The following is a 17,610-nucleotide window of genomic DNA, read 5'->3' as shown; positions in this document are numbered from 1 at the left end:
GTTATTCAAGAAGTGCCACCCTCACGCTTGCATTCGGTGCCAACACAGTCCCTTTCACACGTGTGGCGCACAGCCGGCTGAAGTGTACACTGCACACACCTCCCACCACAGCATCTAGAGCGCTCTGACGGGGACAAATATTGCTTCGTTTTAAGACGACTAGTCATTTTCCACTCTTTAGGTTGTAAATCCCTTTAAGACGGGGCTGTCATCTTCTTACTACGCCATCTTTCACATTAACCTTGTAGGGTGCTTTGCGTGGCCAATATTCATGTCTTCTAGATGTTTACCTTTCTTTTTTCTTAAAGAGAGCTTTCAATATAATACTTTTCCTTCTACTAAGACAACAACCTAATTTCTCACCATTTGTTGTCCTTCTTGGGTTAAAATGCCCATAAGTTTAGCTGTTTTAATGCCTGGTGCTGATGAACAAAGTCAAAGGGAACTGCTGAGCAGAGATGCTCCAGACCAGCTCCCCACTGTCTCAGGGCAGTGCTCTGGATTGCACCGGTTTGAGTCGATAGAATTGGTCTTACAGAACTAGCCATCTCACACACACACACACACACACACACACACACACAGAGCAGAGAAACGAGAGAGATGGATAAAAGAGGTTCCTTCTGCCTCACAGTCCCATTCCCACACTAAGGTGGCACCTGGAGGCTGGGTATCATAAATCAGTTGCCTATTCGTAAAGTAAGAAATAATCATGATTTTCAAATGCAATATATACAGAAGGATTTAGGGTAAAAGTCTTCTTCCGCATCTGCAAACTCACCATGACAAATGTTCTGTGTATCATTTCAGGCATTATCTGTGTATCTACATGTTTGCGGGACCAGAATTAATCAACACAGCAGGACTCCACAGGCACATGGAAACTGAAAATGACTGAGGAAGCCACACCCTCAATTTCCTCATCGTATGTTCACTCAGGGCATTAGACTGAGTGGAAAGGTGGGCAGAGCTATCCACCTACCTGTCTACCTGTCTTCTTGTCGACTTCTCCATCCGTCCATCTCCATATACATATATATCACACACACCTACACTATTAATTTGACAAGCAGGAATAGCTGAATTTCTATAAGTTACATGTACATGTTCTAAGACCACTGAATACATTTTCTTCTTTTGCACCTTCCTGTTTAAACTTAACATATTTTGAATATATTCATAACAGAAGTTAAATAGCATTAGAATTCTGTGTTCCTCCAAAGTTTGAAATCTTTTGGAGGGAGGAGTGAGAGAAGCTCCCTTTGATAACATTCTCAATTTCTTCTATGTTTACTGATTTATTTTGACTTTCTATCTTTTCTGAGGTCAATTATGGTCACTTATATTTTCCTAGAAATTTTCCTGCATCTCATGCAGGTTTTTCCATTTATTTCAAAGTTTTGCAAAGCACTTCTTTATGACTCTTTCAATTTCCTCAAATCTTGAGTTATTTCTCCTTAATTATCTGTGATTTCTCCTTGGATTTTATTGAAATTTCACTAAGTTTCTATAACAAGAAAACATAACTAAAAACCCTACACAAAGAAGAATTTAGTTTAGGACACATTATAGTCCAGGGCTATCAGACATGTCAATCAAGGAAGCTGCCATACACATAGCCCTTCGAAAGACAAATTTCCTTAATGACAGTGACACGAGTCCTGTATAATCCTCCTGGTTCGGCCATGTCCTTTAAATCCTGTCAACCAGCCCTCTGGTTACAGCTGATTACAGGGTGGGAACCTCAGTCCTGTGGGATCAAGCCACAGATTGGCCAGTTACATGCAGGACCATGGCAAAATAAATAAATAAATGGATGAATGAATGAATGAATGAATGAATAAAAGATAAGCTAGGCCAATCACAGTCTCTCTTTGTTGGCAAAGGCAGTCTGGACCGTGCCGCCTAAGAACAGGCCTGGCACACTTCCTTACAGGGGGATAAGAAGCCTGCCTGGGCTCATCGCCTAGTGTGGGAATAGCTGGCCTGCTTCAGTCACTGTTGCCCCTCGTTCTGCTTAAGCACACCAGTCACTGGTCCTCAGGCACGCCCCCCACTTTCTGTATTTCGGACCCCATAGGGTGGGAGGTGGACCTTCCACAGCAGCACTAAGTGAGGTGGGAGCAGCCACACACCACCGGCATTGGCTGTGGATTGGATCCACAGGCCTTGGGGACAGACACACTGCAAGAGGCCGGCTCTGGCGCACTCTCCCTCTCTCCTCTGGCTACAAGCACACGCTGCACCATGTGAACCTGGTGTGTGTGTGTGTGTCTGTACTCAGCGACCTCAAATCATGCACTGGTCTCTCCCCTGGGTGGCACATATCTGCCTTATAACCTTGGCTGCACAGCCTGACCACCAGTGAACAATAAAACGCTCCTTGGGGAGTAAATTTAATCTTGAAAATCCAACAAAAAAGTACAGCTTACAGAGAGCTGAAGCTGAAGAAACACAGAGAAGAAAGGTCGTACGGTGATAGTAGAAGCGGGGGGGGGGGGGGGGGGGGGGGGGAGTGGTTCGCGGCCTGACAAACAATTAAGATGACGAGACGCAGCCTGAGAACCACTAGAAGACAAGCTCCACCAGGGACAGCTGTGTCTGGCTCACACCGAGATCCTAGGCCCAAGCAGAACCTCACAGGAGCAGACAATCAACAAATATGCGCCCAACAGATGCACACATCAGAAAGGAAAAACCAAGTCATCATGCATCAAGAGGCACAGAAAAGATCTTCAGGGTAAACCAGGTAAAACTGAAAGTAGAGAGGAGACAGACATGGGGCACAGACGTGCTAGTGACCAGCCACCAGAGTGAAAATGCTGAGGTCCCTGTCCACCTTGACCCTCCAGACCTGTACCTGGGTTGTCACAGAAGTCCACTGCCCTACTGCCCCACGTGTACTGCCCTTGACAGGAAGTTTCTCCACATTATATAGTCCAGGTTGAGTGGACAGCAGCTCTTTGAAACCAAAAAACACCAAACGAACCATATGGAACAGATAATAAAACATCTAATTACATAGCATACACATTAATATAGTCAGAGAACCTCTTAACAATAGTTTTATAAATGGAATGAATCTAGCAGACCTAGGGCAATTTTAACAATTAAACGTTATCACAAAGCTCTCAGCAGACATCACATACATGATTTGGAAAGGAAATACGTCCTCACAACAAAAATTACAGCTTAGTCAGTTTAAAAAAATCTCCACTATGAACCCTTACAACTCAATAATAAAGACAAATAACCCAACTAAAAGATGGTATAAGATTTGAATAGATATTTCTTCAAAGAAGATATACAAATAGCCAATAAGCACATGAAAAGATGCTCAACACCATTAGTCATTAGGGAAATGCAAATCAAAACCACAAGAGATACCACATCATACCCACGAGGATAGCTATAGTAATAATAATAATTTTTTTAAAAATACAGAAAATGACAAGTGTTCACAAAGATAGGGAGAAACTAGAACTCTCATACATTACCAGTAGGAATGGAAAACGGTACTGTGGAAAACAATTTGGGAGTTCCTCAAAAATGAAACAGAGTTAGACATGACCCAGCAATTCCAACCCAAGAGAACCGAAAACATACGCCCACATGAAACCTTGTACACAAATGTCCACAGCAGCAAAAAGGTGGAAACAATCCAACTGCCCGTCAGCAGACAGACACACAAAATGTACTTTATCCATCCAATGGAGTACTATTCAACTATAAAAAAGGAGTGAATTACTGGTACACGCAACAACATGAAGTACATGAATGAAACTTGAAAACATCATGCTAAGTGAAAGAAGTCAGACACATAAAACCACATACTGTATGATTCCACTTATAATTTCATGTTACGTGAATTTTATCTCAACTTTTTAAAAAGCTCCATTATAGATCACACCAAGAGTAAAATCCTTGACATTTCAGAGAGGGGTGTCCAGAAGCCTCCGTGAACCTCCAATTCACAAATGCCACTGTGACATACAGTTCCCCCTGTAAAACGAAATCATAAAACAGAAGGGGCCATTCTGCCCCCTCCATTATCGCTGCCCCTTGATCAGCACTGTCTCACTGCCAGGAGTGAAATGTGACGGCTCTTCTCAGTCACATATGGTGAGCAGATGGTGGGCTCCTCATCACCACCTCCACATTTCGCATTCCCTTCTTTACCGCACCACATCTTCTCCTTTCTGACTTAGAACCAGCACTTCCTCAGACATCTTTATTTCCATCCCTAGCACGTGCTCCAGAGCTGTTTACACATCGCTCTGTATCATGGGCCTCCAGGTTAACTCAGGAAACCAACATTGCACATGAAATCTGTGAACGCCAGACATCTGAGCTACAGTTTTAGTCCTCAAACTGACACCGTTTGGTCCTCATTTGCAATTTGTCACACACAGAGATAACTCTCTTGTTAAAAGGAACATGAAGATGAGAGACGATACCCTTGAGAGGCTTGTTAAGGACAGAGTTAAGCCCTTATTTCTCTCTAAAAATACAATACTTCAAGTAGGTCAATTCGTACAGGAGACCTGGGAAAGGCGGAGGATAGAGCTGGAGAGAGCAGGAAAACTCGGGCCACCTGAGTGCTCTAAGTGTGGCCTTCACCAGGTAGCCTGGGAGGGAAGGGTACAGATGGAGACTAGGGATCTGCCAACAGGCTGCAATGGGCCCCTCTGTGTGCAAACACTTTACCAACACTTTACCTCGTTTATTCTCCCCACTAACTCTCGTCTATGTATGTGTTTTGTTGTTGTTGTTAGATATGCTTTTTTTTTCTTTTGGTGAGGCAGATTGGTCCTGAGCTAACATCTGTTGCCAATCTTCCTCTTTTTTTTCTCCCCAAAGCCCCAATGCTTTGTATATCCTAGTTAGTTTAGTTTAGGACATACACTAGTTTAGGTATATATCCTAGTTGCAAGTCATTCTAGTTCTTCTATGTGGGATGCCGCCACAGCATGGCCTGATGAGTGATGTGTAGGTCCGCACCCAGGATCCAAACCAGCAAACCCCTGGCAGCCAAAGCAGCGTGCATGAACTTAACCACTCGGCCACAGGGCTGGCCCCTTAATTCTCCTTTTTATTTACAAAAAGTTAAGTAGTAACTTCTCTAAGCTACATGTCTAGGAAGCAGCAAAGCTAAAATTCAACAAGTCCACGTTCTTTCCGTGGTTACCAGGTCACGACCTCAACGCTCCTCTTACCAGTACCACAGAATCAAGGAGACAGCCCTCCCTGCCAGTGAGGGGGGCATGCCTGCAAAGGAGGGCAAGGTGCGAGGAGCTCCCAGCCAAAGAGGACCATTCGGACACAGCAGGGAGGTGGAAGAGGCTGATGAAACCTCTTCCTGCGCAGTGACTGATGGTCTGAAATCTGCACTAGTCGACACACTGCTCACAATGGTGTGGGCTTAAATCCCAAATGGAACTCTCTCAGGAGTCCATCCCGGCTGCCTCAGAGAGCAGGAGTCCACCCAGGGACAGCAAATCAGGGCGGCCTCCCAGGTCAATTCTCCTGGACTGAGAGAAGCAAAGAGCCTAGAGTTCTAGTCGCACAACAGGTATTTGTCCTCCAGACAGGTTGCAAAATGATGCCTTTCTTTCTTCTTCTTCTTCTTCTTTAATGTGTTCGCTGTGTTTTTAAAAGAATTTATAGGTCACGTCTCTAGGCTGCTCTGAGTGATGGCAGAGGGATGACACTGCCTGCATGCTTTCTTATGAAACGCAAGGGAGGTGGAGCTAGACTGAAGAGTTTGCTATGAACTGGTTGTCAGAATTTAAACTCCATATCCAAGAGGTTGTTTCCAATACGACGGCCTCTGGGGACGGGGCAGGAGAGGCGGTGCGTGGGCAGGGCTGAATAAGACACTTTCAGCTGACGAGCATAAATCAGAACTCCCACCGAACTTGTGCATGGGAAAGCTGTCAGGTGAGCAGTGATAGAAGAGGGGGGAAAGATGAAGTATGGGAACACGATTGAGGTCAAAGCAAAAACATAAATAAGATGTTTGTCACAGGTACAAATCTTAGCACTCTGGGCAGAAAGCAGTTAAGTGAAATTACCAAAACACAACAGTTAACCCCAAGACGACCAGAAGACTCTTCTACACTGTCATGCAAATTTAATGAGGACCTGATGCAAAGTGCTTCACACCAGACACTGAATTATGTAAACTGGGAGCTATCAATCCGCAGTTCTGCCTTGGCTATGAGTTCTCATTTGCGGTTTGTCACAAAAACACAAGCAAGGTGGATGAAGCCCAACCTTAGGACACACAGAAAAGGAAACTCAGCTGGTGAAGGCAAGAAGGAGATCTGGCTGGCCTGGGAAAAGAGTAGAATAAGGACAAGGACGATGGTATGACAGTGGCACCAAGGTGGCACTCGGGTGGCGATACCAATCTCCCTTATAGGGACATTTTTACTGGCTGAACTGCAATGTCGATTTGAGACTAAGGTCTTAATGTGACTGCCCCAAGCAAGAGTCACTAGAAGAAACAACCCACATTGGCCTATTGCACAAATCTCTCTGGATCACCTGCTAGGGGGGGAACACAGTCCTACAGCAAACTTGGTTTCTTCCTTGATTCTCCACATCTGACTGTGAGAACCCCAAGAAAGGGTAGAATCCACTTACTCATGGGTCTTGTATAAAATTCATTCCAAAACATTGAGAGGCGTAGGTAAGGAGAGCGGTCAGTATTAATACCTGCTGCTTTGCCCCTATTCCTACCCCCAAAGCAGAGGTAGGCACCACAGCTGTGAGTCACAAGCCCTGTGACCAGCCCCAGGAAGGATACCCGCAGGCCAGCAGTGGCAAGTCACCTAGCAGTGCAGTGGGCTCCAAAGCCCGACTCAGCAATCAGGGCTGACAGAGCCCCTTCCCTAAGACCCACCAGTTCAATGGTCAATCCTGAATGTTCAGCAGCTCGTTAAGCAGGTCACCCAATTCATCCCTTGACCACACATCCACTGTGACAGACCTGAGAGGCAAGATGAACTGAGGGGAAGGCTGAAATTTAGAATCTGCTAACTATAATCCACAAAATGTCACTGTGTGCGGATAATCTAGAAGTGGCCCCTGTGGATTAACTGGGAACTGCCAGCATCTGGACTCCCTGCAGATCCCACGGCTACTGCACAGGACGTGTCACCTTGGCCACTCACAGACTGGTTAGGAGAGAATGAGCTCTCACAGCACGGCATGTGATAACAGCGCACTAAAGGGCACCGTCCATCTCCTTTCCTAGACAGGCACACTGGGCAAACAGGATTCAGTCAGGGGTCACCTCGGGTGCCTGCCAAAAGTAGAAGTCTCACTAAATGCCTTCACCTACCTTCGTAAGTTATAAATATTCCCACATAAATTTGTTTTCAAGCCACCCAGGAGAACTGCATCTCAACCCAGGGAAGGAGCTGCGGCCTCCGCTGCGGTCTGGAGCACTCTTTGGGGAAGAACAGAGAGGCAAGACCTTCCCTCTGTTGTCTTCCATCGGCTCCAGTTCCTAAATTACACCTTGTACTAAACTGCCAGAACCCCCAATTTGTTAGAAAAAGTCTTAAAAAGATAAATTCTTCACTGTATACTCTCAGCTTTATAATCTCCTACTCCCATCTCCCAATAAAACTTTCAGTGGAGACTTATGATGAAACGAGTGAGGTTTATTTAACTGCAGAATTTTCAGCTGAAACAACGGTTGGCGTTTTTCCTTCAATCTCCTGCAGAACACAAATTTATGTACCTACAAGGTAATAAGGCAGAGTCTTAAATTTAATCAGAACAAATATTTCACCAGTGGCAAACTGATAAATTATTTAGAAAAGGGCTCAACTGGCCTGGCAGGGAAATCTGTGCCCAAGTCCGGCCACTTCAGAAGAAATATCACCGTCATGGTTTCTCTACATTCTTTGTTAACCTCAAATCACCTTTATCAAAATGTTTAATCTTGAATGGTTGAAGCTGGAAAAGTAAGGAGCCAAGAGCAGAAGCATTTCAGCACCAGGAAGGAGATCAGGTCAAGGCCCTGCTCCTACAACGTGGCCAGGTTCTCAGTGGTTGATCTTCCGTACTTCCTGGATGGGATCATATAGCGGGATGCGCTAGCTTGTTCCCACCCACAGCACCGTGGAGGCAGGCGAGGATTTCCACAAACGTTAATGAAAATAACCTCATTTCCAGTTGCCCAACCTTTGTGAGTCTTGCAATAAAGGGTACAGAGAAAGAGAAAACCAGATCTATGGGCATCTACATCAAAGGTCTAGAAATTTAATAATGTTCCTGTTGTTTTATTGCAGATGCACATCAACATCTCTTTATTACTGTGGAAACCTCGAGAGCCCTATAGAGTGCAATAAAGTGGTGTGTGTTTAGCTTTGTAATGTTTCAAAGGACCCTGATTTACAGTTAGGAACCAGGCACCTTGCACACAAGCATCTGAGCTTGGTAATTGCCTTATGTTTTGTGCAAACTCTATGAGGCAGCATGAGGCCTGCCGCACACTGAGAACCAGGCTATGGGATGCCAGGCCTCCCTCCCTCTCCTGTAACCCACATGAAGTTAGGAGAGCAGAGGAGTGAGCCACTTGCAACAGGGCGTGGACTATTACTACCCAGTGCACAAGGCATAGCTCCACAACTGACATCAGCGGCAGGCAGGTATCCTGCTACAACCACTACCTTAGGCTGGTTTCTGAAATAGACAAGTCCCACTAATGGTTTGTACCAGTAAAATTGTAAACATTTTTATCATACTTAAAAATGAATGCAATGGTCTTGGCATTCAAAAAAGAAAATATTAAGTATTCATTGTTGTGGTTCTGCTTCCTGAATGCAGGCAAAAGACCCCACTCTGTGTGCATGAACTGCTTCTTTCTAGGTTGCAGCTGTACTTTATTCCAATTCCATTTTACAAACCAACCCAGATGGAATCCCACCCGCCCTGGTACACGACACCTCTCCCTAAGCATCGTGGAATCTGGAAACAAAGAACCTCAGCAGCCCTTTGAACTCTCTCTCCTTCAAAAAATTATTTTGCAGATCCATTCTTGAAATCTCATTGACTTTAACAAATTTTCTCAGACTAACCGTCTACCCAGAGGACTGCACTCCTTTATATGGATGCTCGCCACCTGAGGTTAGCCCTCCCACTCTCACTCTCAATCCTATACGTGATACTACAGCGTCATTTTGGGATCTGCAGTTATTTCCCTATACACAAACGTGCCTGCCTTACATGGTAACGCCTCTTCCAGATGCCACAGGAGACATCTGCTCTTAGACAGATTCACTGTCAGCAAGCACAAACTAGCTGAGATGTACCCAAGCTAAACTAATAATAAAGCTAGCAGTACATCAACTCTTAGCACTCCAAAAAAAATGGTAAATCATACCAAACGGAATAAGCATACAATGTTCTGAGATATTAGACAAGTGTTCTGAAAGACTGTATCTTTTCATGTAATAATTCTTTAAAAGGAAGGAAGTAATTAAAACAGCAGAGACACATTCTATGAGGAACACATTGGCAGATGTGAATTTATCTGGTTATAATCTCTTTCAAACAAAAGTATCCAGCAAAAAGCAAAAGCGTTAAGTCAAACCCAGGAGATGGTGAGAAGCAGCAAAGTCAGAAAGGCATTCTTTTAAATTTAAATACGCTGGTTCTCAACCTTCTAGACGCCAGTGACGTCATGTCTTCCGATGTTACTTGTGTGCGTCGTCCCACGTGGACTGCAAGGGCTGTCTGCGTCACTCACTCACCCTTAAGTGCCTGTCTAGCCTTGCTGAGATCTTGGAATATCCTCAAAGTCCTCAAAGAAGCTACTTCCTACTGCTAAAACCAGGCACCTCAACTGTTGTAAAGGAATACACCACCAAAACCTCTCTCCAGTCCTCATCCAAGCCCCAGACGCATCGCATTCTCAGGAAAAAGGCTACTGAATTTTTATATAAACTATCAAGAGGTAACAAATTTGCTGGAGGAAAAAGCAAAGCCTTTAGGCATAGATCAAAATCGCCACTAAGAAACTGCCTTCTAAGGAATAAGAGCCCATTATTATCAACTTGACAAGTTAGAAACGAAAAGGACAAAGCTCCACCCTGAGACACAGAGATGTTTCATAACTGTTAGTCACCCCAGCACAATGAGCCACAGCAGAAATTACCATTACAGGGGACCGTTAGAGGCAGGATCAAACCATTTCTGGTATTCTCTTGTCTTAGAATGTAAATAATGTACAAAGAATTCCTAAATTCTAGATCCTGTGGACAAATGATCCACAAATGAAAATCCCAAGCAGGCAGTGTTCACCGGGGTCTCCAAGACATTTGCTTCTATTGGGCTTACACCCAAAAATGAAGAGCAAAGACTCACAGGAGCCATGCAGACCAGCCTTCCTCATCACGTCCTTGAGATAATTCCAGAACCAGCCCGTCACACAAAGCTGAACGGAAAGACACCTCCACAAACACCCCAAATTTCTGTCTACTAAGATTATTAAATCCTCAAACTGGTTAATGAGAAAGGCTAAAGGAAATAGGTCTCTGGGTGGTTTACAAATAACTAAGATCTTAAAGGGAATTTGACACAGTTATCATATTCCATGCCACTTTTCTTTAAAAGAAAAACAAAACTGTAAGATATAAGCAACAAAAGACACAGTAATTGGTAACTGGCTCCCGAAAAAGAACTTTACCTTTTGAATCAAAGACAAAGCATAAATAGGTGTCATCTTTTGAATGTTGAGTGCTTTTTTTCTCAACTGTTTGAAAATTGAAGGTGGGAAAAATAGCTCTAACTAGTTGAGAGTGTAGAAAAGTTACTGCAAATACATTTCCTGTGCAAAAAAATGCACAGGATTTAATGCACAGAATGATTTAAGAGTAACATGCAAAAAATGCTTTTTATTTTCTAAAGAAAAACTTAGGCAAAATAAATAAGAGACCAGCCAATTCCTGACTCACACTAGTGCCTGTGCTGTCATTAAGAAGCAGCAGAGCGAATCGTCAGACCAGAGGGGACCCGCAGGCACGCGGGGCGGAGTGTCCAGTCACCGAATGCGATGAGGGGATCATCTGTACTCACTTGGATTCAAAGACTGTTTAAAACCAAGGAATTGAAGTTTCCCCGTAAGAAAGAAAGAGAAAAGCAAATAAAGAATGCTTACCCTTGGCTGCCAGTTCTCGTACTGCTTCTGTAAATTTGCACCAATGGTTTCCAGAGCTTTCTGAGGACCCATTGACAGAGGATCTGAGGAAGCAAGGAAAAGGAGAAAGTTCTTTATAGGTGCGTTTCCTCCTCTGCTAAGCGTCTCTTTCAGAGTTCCCTCTTACATAATTCACTTCCAAGTCACCTGCGACTAAAGATGGCAAAATGGGGCCTGAGGTTTATCAACCTCTTCCTCTTAACCAGAGCCTTCCCACGGGCTTCTTAAACTCAAAGTTATGCACATATACTTAGTTTAAGATAGGGGGCCAGCCTGGTGGCGCAGCGGTTAAGTTCACACGTTCCGCTTCTTGGCTGCCCGGGGTTTGCCGGTTCGGATCCCAGGTGTGGACATGGCACCGCTTGGCAAAAGTCATGCTGTGGCAGGCGTCCCACATATAAAGTAGAGGAAGATGGGCATGGATGTTAGCTCAGGGCCAGTCTTCCTCAGCAAAAAGAGGAGGATTGGCAGATGTTAGCTCAGGGCTAATCTTCCTCAAAGAAAAAAAAAAAGATAGCATCGCAAGGCTTTAAACAAAAGAGCAGAAGTCCCCTGCTCTCCCCATGTCCATCCCAAGCCCCACTTCTCAGAAGCAACCACTTTCAACTCCATCAGCTGTTGCTTCTGATATTTACCACCATTTTTCTAAAAATATGCTTATATTTCTACTTTTTGTGTTCATTGTAGATATCAGCAACGATCCTTCTACAGAGAACAGGATCGTCCTCTCTTCCACCCCCATCCCACTCACCGTTTCCCCAGTCTCCCAAAGGAGTACATCACATTTTTATTAAATTAAGATTCACTGTCCACGTTGGTGTGCCTGTGGAAACACCACTCAACGCCGAGCCAGTCGGTGTGCTCAGCGGCACCTTTCCTGCCTTGTGTCTCAATCCCCTTATCCCATGCACTGACACCAATCCCCCCCCCACTCCCCCAGAGCCCCCTCACACACTGTCCTCCGCACAGTTAAGTGGATCGGTTAGCCTCGTCCTTCTCCCTGGCCACCCACTGTACAATCCCACCTTGGCAGAGGACGTAAGATTCCTCTTTGTAGAAATGGCAGGCTCCCAAGAAAAGAGCCTCAAGGAATCTGGGGACAATAACAAAAGGTCTAAGGTTTGTGTCATCGGTGTCTCAGAATGAGAAAAGTAAGCACAGAACTCAAAAAATAGTTGAAGACATAATGCCAGATAACTCCTCAAATTTGGCAAGAGACGAAAACTTATAGATTCAAGAAGCTCAGTGAACCATAAACAGGATTAACCCAAGGAAATCTACATCCAGACACATCATAATCAAATTGCTAAAAAGGAAAGACAGAGAAAAGTCCTTAGAGAAAAATCAGCTCACAAAGGATCACGAATGAGAAAAGCTCAGGGCTTCCCAACAGCACTGAACACTGGGCAAAATAGAGCAAGGCCTTCAAATCGTCTGTGAAAGTACTGGTAACCTGGTATTCAGGTTTCAGAGTAAAACAGAGGTCTTTTCAGACATGCAAACATTCACAAAATCTGTGCCTCGTGTTTCTTTTCTTGGGAAATAAACCACAAAAGAAGGCAACAAAGGATCCAGGAAACGTGGGAGAGACACAGACAGACAGAAAGAGAAAGGGACAGAGAGGGACAGGGAGAGAGAGAGTCCACAAGATACCCATGTACCAGATCTAGAGACCAAGGAGTCCAAAAGGAGCTAAAGGGGTGTTTAAAAAAACAAAAAGCTAATAGATTATTTGAGCACCAGAAAAATTATCAATAGCATCTGACAGACCTACTGGAATGTATGTAAAAAATAAAATAAACTGAAGTTCACAGAAAATTTAGCGATTAAAAGTAACCAGCAAATTGTAACTACTGGGGAAAAAAACTATATATAGAAACAAGGAAAGAATCAACCAGAGGACCCCCTCTGGGAAGGACAGGATGTGAGACAGCTTTTTCTTAATCCACTTTTTAGTACTATTTGATTTTTAGGCTGCATGTATGGGTTACTTTGATAAAAAAAATAAAAATGAATTATAGAATTAAGTAACAGGATTTTAGAGCTGGAAGGGACCTTTACCAGGAGTATGTCAAGTCAGCAAGGACTTTTCAAAATAGAGATGCCAGGCCCCACCCTGGAGAGTCTAACTCAATAGCCTCAGGAGAGCCCAGTCAGCTAATGAGCACCTCTGGCTGAGGAAAACTTGGTGAAAATCAGGTTATAACTAACTTATCTGGAAGAAGCATGGTAAATTTGTTTTAACCCATAACTAAAGAAATGAGCCATTAGTCTTCATCGCTGTTTGTTCTGGTAGGAACAGAGTGCTAAGGTCTCAAAAGAATTATAATGACCCCAATCACCTCTGCTGTAATCTGAATCACAAAACTGGCAAGAGACAGGAATGAATTGGGATCTGAAAAACAAAAATTAAGGGCCACTAAAGTGCATGAACAAAGCAAAGGGAAGCAGAAAATAGCTTTCACAAATAGAAACCATGCAAACAGCTGGCCATGCCCTGTGCATGATGACCAGCAGAGTCAGTGCAAGAGCTGGTTTGAAAGCAGAGAACTCATCCATCCACATGTCCATGGAGCACCCATGTGGTCAGCACTCTGGCTGCAATCTATGCTTAAGAGAACAGAAATGGCTTCCTTTGTAAAAACATAAAAGGCCTGTCCAGGAATCACACTGACCAATGGCAATTCTTACGCATGCCCTCTAAGGAACCACGACAAAGGGAGAGAAGGAGTTCCAAAGGGACTAAAGCTACACCTCTTCCTTGAACTTCACCCCTTGGAAAGCCCAGGCCCTCCACCCTGACACCATCTTTTCCCCGGTATTCCCAAAGAGGGCATGTCGAAAGCGTGCCAGAGTTGGAGACAGCCACTGCCACACTTCTCTGTGCATCCCACCAACATTCCAGCAGACACTAGAAACCCTCATTAGTAGTGGCAGCTGACAGCAGCACCCGCTCTTCTTTCCCTGGTGTTGGATAAAAACACCTGCCCAGGGAATGCAAACTGGTACAGCCACTATGAAAAACAGTATGGAGATTTCTCAAAAAGTTAAAAATAGAAATACCCTATGACCCAGCCATCCCATTATTGGGTATCTATCCTAAGAACCTGATATCAGAAATCCCAAGAGTCCGTTGCACCCTATGTTCATCGCAGCATTATTTACAATAGGCAAGACGTGGAACCAACCTACATGCCCAGAAACTGAGGATGGAATAAAAAGAAGATGTGGTATATATACACAATGGAATACTACTCAGCCATAAAAAAAGACAAAATTGGCCCATTCACAGCAACATGGATGGACCTCGAGGGTATTATGTTAAGTGAAATAAGCCAGTCAGAGAAAGACGAACTCTATATGACTCCACTCATAGGTGGAAGTTAGTATATTGATAAGGAGATCTGATTGGTGGTTACCAGGGAAAAGGGGGGGTGGGGGGAGGGCACAAAGGGGGAAGTGGTGTACCCACAACATGACTAACAAAAATGTACAACTGAAATCTCACAAGGTTGTAATCTATCATAACATTAATAAAAAAAAAAAAAAAAAAAAAAAAACCACCTGCCCAGACTGGCCCCGTGGCCAAGTGGCTCCGCTTCAGAGGCCCAGGGTTTCGCCAGTTCGGATCCTGGGCGTGGACATGGTACTGCTCATCATGCTACGCTGAGGCAGCGTCCCACGTGCCACATCTAGAAGGACCTACAACTAGAATATACGACTATGTACTGCAGAGCTTTGGAGAGAAGAAGAAAGGAAAAAAAAAAATAAGATTGGCAACAGAAGTTAGCTCAGGACCAATCTTTAAAAAAACAAATAAATAAATAAACACCTGCCCACCCAAGGAAGAGACAAGGGCCACTACTGGCCGTTCATCAGGCTGTGATCAACTAAGTGGGGCTGTCATATCCTATCTACTGGGAATCCCCGTGGCCGATTAACTTTATGGTTTCCTCCCAAGAATATGACAGCGAGTGGGAGAGAGGAAGAAATAAGAGAGAGAAGGGAAGAGGGGGAAAGAATGAGGATAACTAAAATGATGTGTTTAATACTACATTAACTAAAATAAACGAAACAATAATTTAAATAAACTAAAATTAAATTCCTGGATGGATATTGCTGACAATGTTATTAATCTGATGTGGGGTAAAGTGGACAGAACATAAATTTAAAATTGTAGTTCTGTCTTAATAAAACTCTTCTAATGCCTTCATGGGTTTCCACTTAATGAATGAAGTGGGTGAGTGAGTGGACAGGTGGCGGGTGGGTGGATGGATGGATGAAAGGGAAAGTTGGCATCTGTATAAAATTTTAGCTCTTCATAAGTTTTCCTATCTGCAAGCTTTTCAGCATAACTCCTCTGTATTTCATGATGCTTAGAACTTTACACTGACAGGAACTTAGTCTAATCTCCCTCATAACACAGAAGAGAAAGCTGAAGTTTAAAGTGGTCAAATGACTCGGTGCAAGGTCACAAAGGTTATTGCTGGTGCTGGCATTCAATCAAACTGAAAAGTGGAGCATTTTTTTTACCTCCCCATCATCTCACACACACAACTAGATTACCAAGTTCTATCCATTTTTCTTTCAAAAGAGTCCATGCTCCATCATCAACTACTAACGTGTTGGTCCAAATCACAGCGCCTCATGCTGACAATACCGGGACTCTCTTTCCTCCTTGCTGGGGCCCTGAAGATTCTGAAGAAGGCAGAACCCCAGGAGCAGGGCTCCACTGACCTAGTCTCCTCTCAATCCACCCTGAAGATGTGCACAGGTGAACCCTTTTAAACTAATGCTTCTTTGATGTCACTCCTCCCCTTCAAAGCCTCCAGTGCCTCCTGGTGCTCCCACTTAGATGACACGCAGAATAAGCGAAACTAACATAACTGTCAGGAGAGTGGACCCCTGGGGGACAGGGGGTGACCAGAAAGTGACAAGAGACATGACTGGGCTTCGGGGTCGCGCTGGTAATACTGTTTCTTGATCTGGGTATGATCAGTTTGGGAAAAGCTGTAAACTACACGCTTGGCTTAGTGCACGTTTCTGTGTGTATGCCACACGTCAGTACAAATCTAAAATTAAAAAAATATGCAGAGCTCACTGCTCAAAGAGCGTTTGCACTTCTTTGTAGCTTGTATTTAGTGAACACTTCGTGAGTATTTGTTAATTGACTTATTAACTGAGTAGTGCCTACTAGATCAAATGCAAATTTCTCTGCACGGCTTTCAAGGACTCTGCCACTAATTAGTGTGTAACCTTGAGTAACTAATTTTTGATTGAGAAAATTCATAATGGCAAAAGGGCCACTTTGAAATTAGAAATGTTTTTTAATGGCTCTGTATTATATTAGCCATAACATCATCTACATATATTTTATAATTAGTAGCATACATAGTGAGAGGCATTTCATCTTCCTGAGCTTGAGGGCAGAGCTGGGAGCCCCCTGGCTGGATGGCCCCATGGTAGTAATGCTCCAGCGAATGGCTGGACTACAGCCCTCCCAGAGCCTGAGGGTTTTACCATGGGAGCCATAATCCTACAGGAGCCTTCTCTACAATCCGGCCCCAGCCTAAACATTCAGTATCACTTCCCACATATCCACAAGATAGATTAAGTCCCTATGTTGGCTACTGCTGTGTTATACAAACACCAGGAGCTGGATCGATTTTCAACAGAGCTGATGGAGATGGTTGGATGCCCTGTTTTATAGTACAGGCCTCGACATTTACAAAAAAGTCACTTTGGATAAGAGAGAAGGAGAAAGGCTCCAAGCAGTTACACAGTCCTCCTTCGGGAGAAACGGAGGTACTATATGAGAGGCCAGCGTCAATGCACAGAGAAAATAGGGTTTTAAACCAGAAGCCCCTAAGAGCAAAGGCTCTGGCTACAAGCACAGAGGTGAGCCAGAGCATATGGCAGCAGGTGCCCCTGACACCCCCCATACCCAAGCGAAGCCCAGTGAATGCTCCAAGGGCTCAGCCCCCCACAGCTGAGCTGCTCCTTGGGCTCTTTGCTCTTGCCTCCCCCTGCAAAGCCCCCTCCCTCCACGTGGCCTGGCCTGACTCCTCCACCCCTAGCATCTTCTGAACTCCTAGGCCACTCCAGGTGGAGCTATCTCACAGGTGCCAGCCTTATCTCCCCAGCTACATCACAAGTGCCTTGCAAGCAAGGAGCACCACCCACATATCTTCAGGTACACCACTGTGCTTCACACCTAAGTTTTTACTTAATAAACATTTGTTGACCAACCTGACTGATCTATCAGTCCCAAGTCTGCTGTAAGAATCAAACAACAAAATCTGTGAAAGTTCTGTCTAGAGCTACGCAAAGGTCAACCATCACAATTTTCAGCTCATCTGCCCAGGGTCTCTTAACACCCACGTTTGGGGAGGGGA

General features: G+C 44.3%; 1 protein-coding gene across 5 annotated transcripts in view; it reads right to left on the bottom strand.

The window, feature by feature from the left end:
• RPTOR (regulatory associated protein of MTOR complex 1) overlaps positions 1-17,610 on the bottom strand; it is a 394,844-nt gene that overhangs the window by 291,382 nt on the left and 85,852 nt on the right. For all 5 annotated transcript variants that reach the window (XM_046674997.1, XM_046674998.1, XM_046674999.1 and 2 more), the window contains exon 3: positions 11,177-11,259. In XM_046674997.1, coding sequence (XP_046530953.1) covers positions 11,177-11,259 — 83 coding nt within the window. The remainder of the gene's footprint in view (positions 1-11,176; positions 11,260-17,610) is intronic.

The sequence above is a fragment of the Equus quagga genome, chromosome 11 (assembly GCF_021613505.1).
Source record: "Equus quagga isolate Etosha38 chromosome 11, UCLA_HA_Equagga_1.0, whole genome shotgun sequence".
NCBI lineage: Eukaryota > Metazoa > Chordata > Mammalia > Perissodactyla > Equidae > Equus > Equus quagga.
The sequence above is the reverse complement of the archived record's forward strand: the minus strand, read 5'-3'. Positions and strand labels throughout refer to the sequence as shown.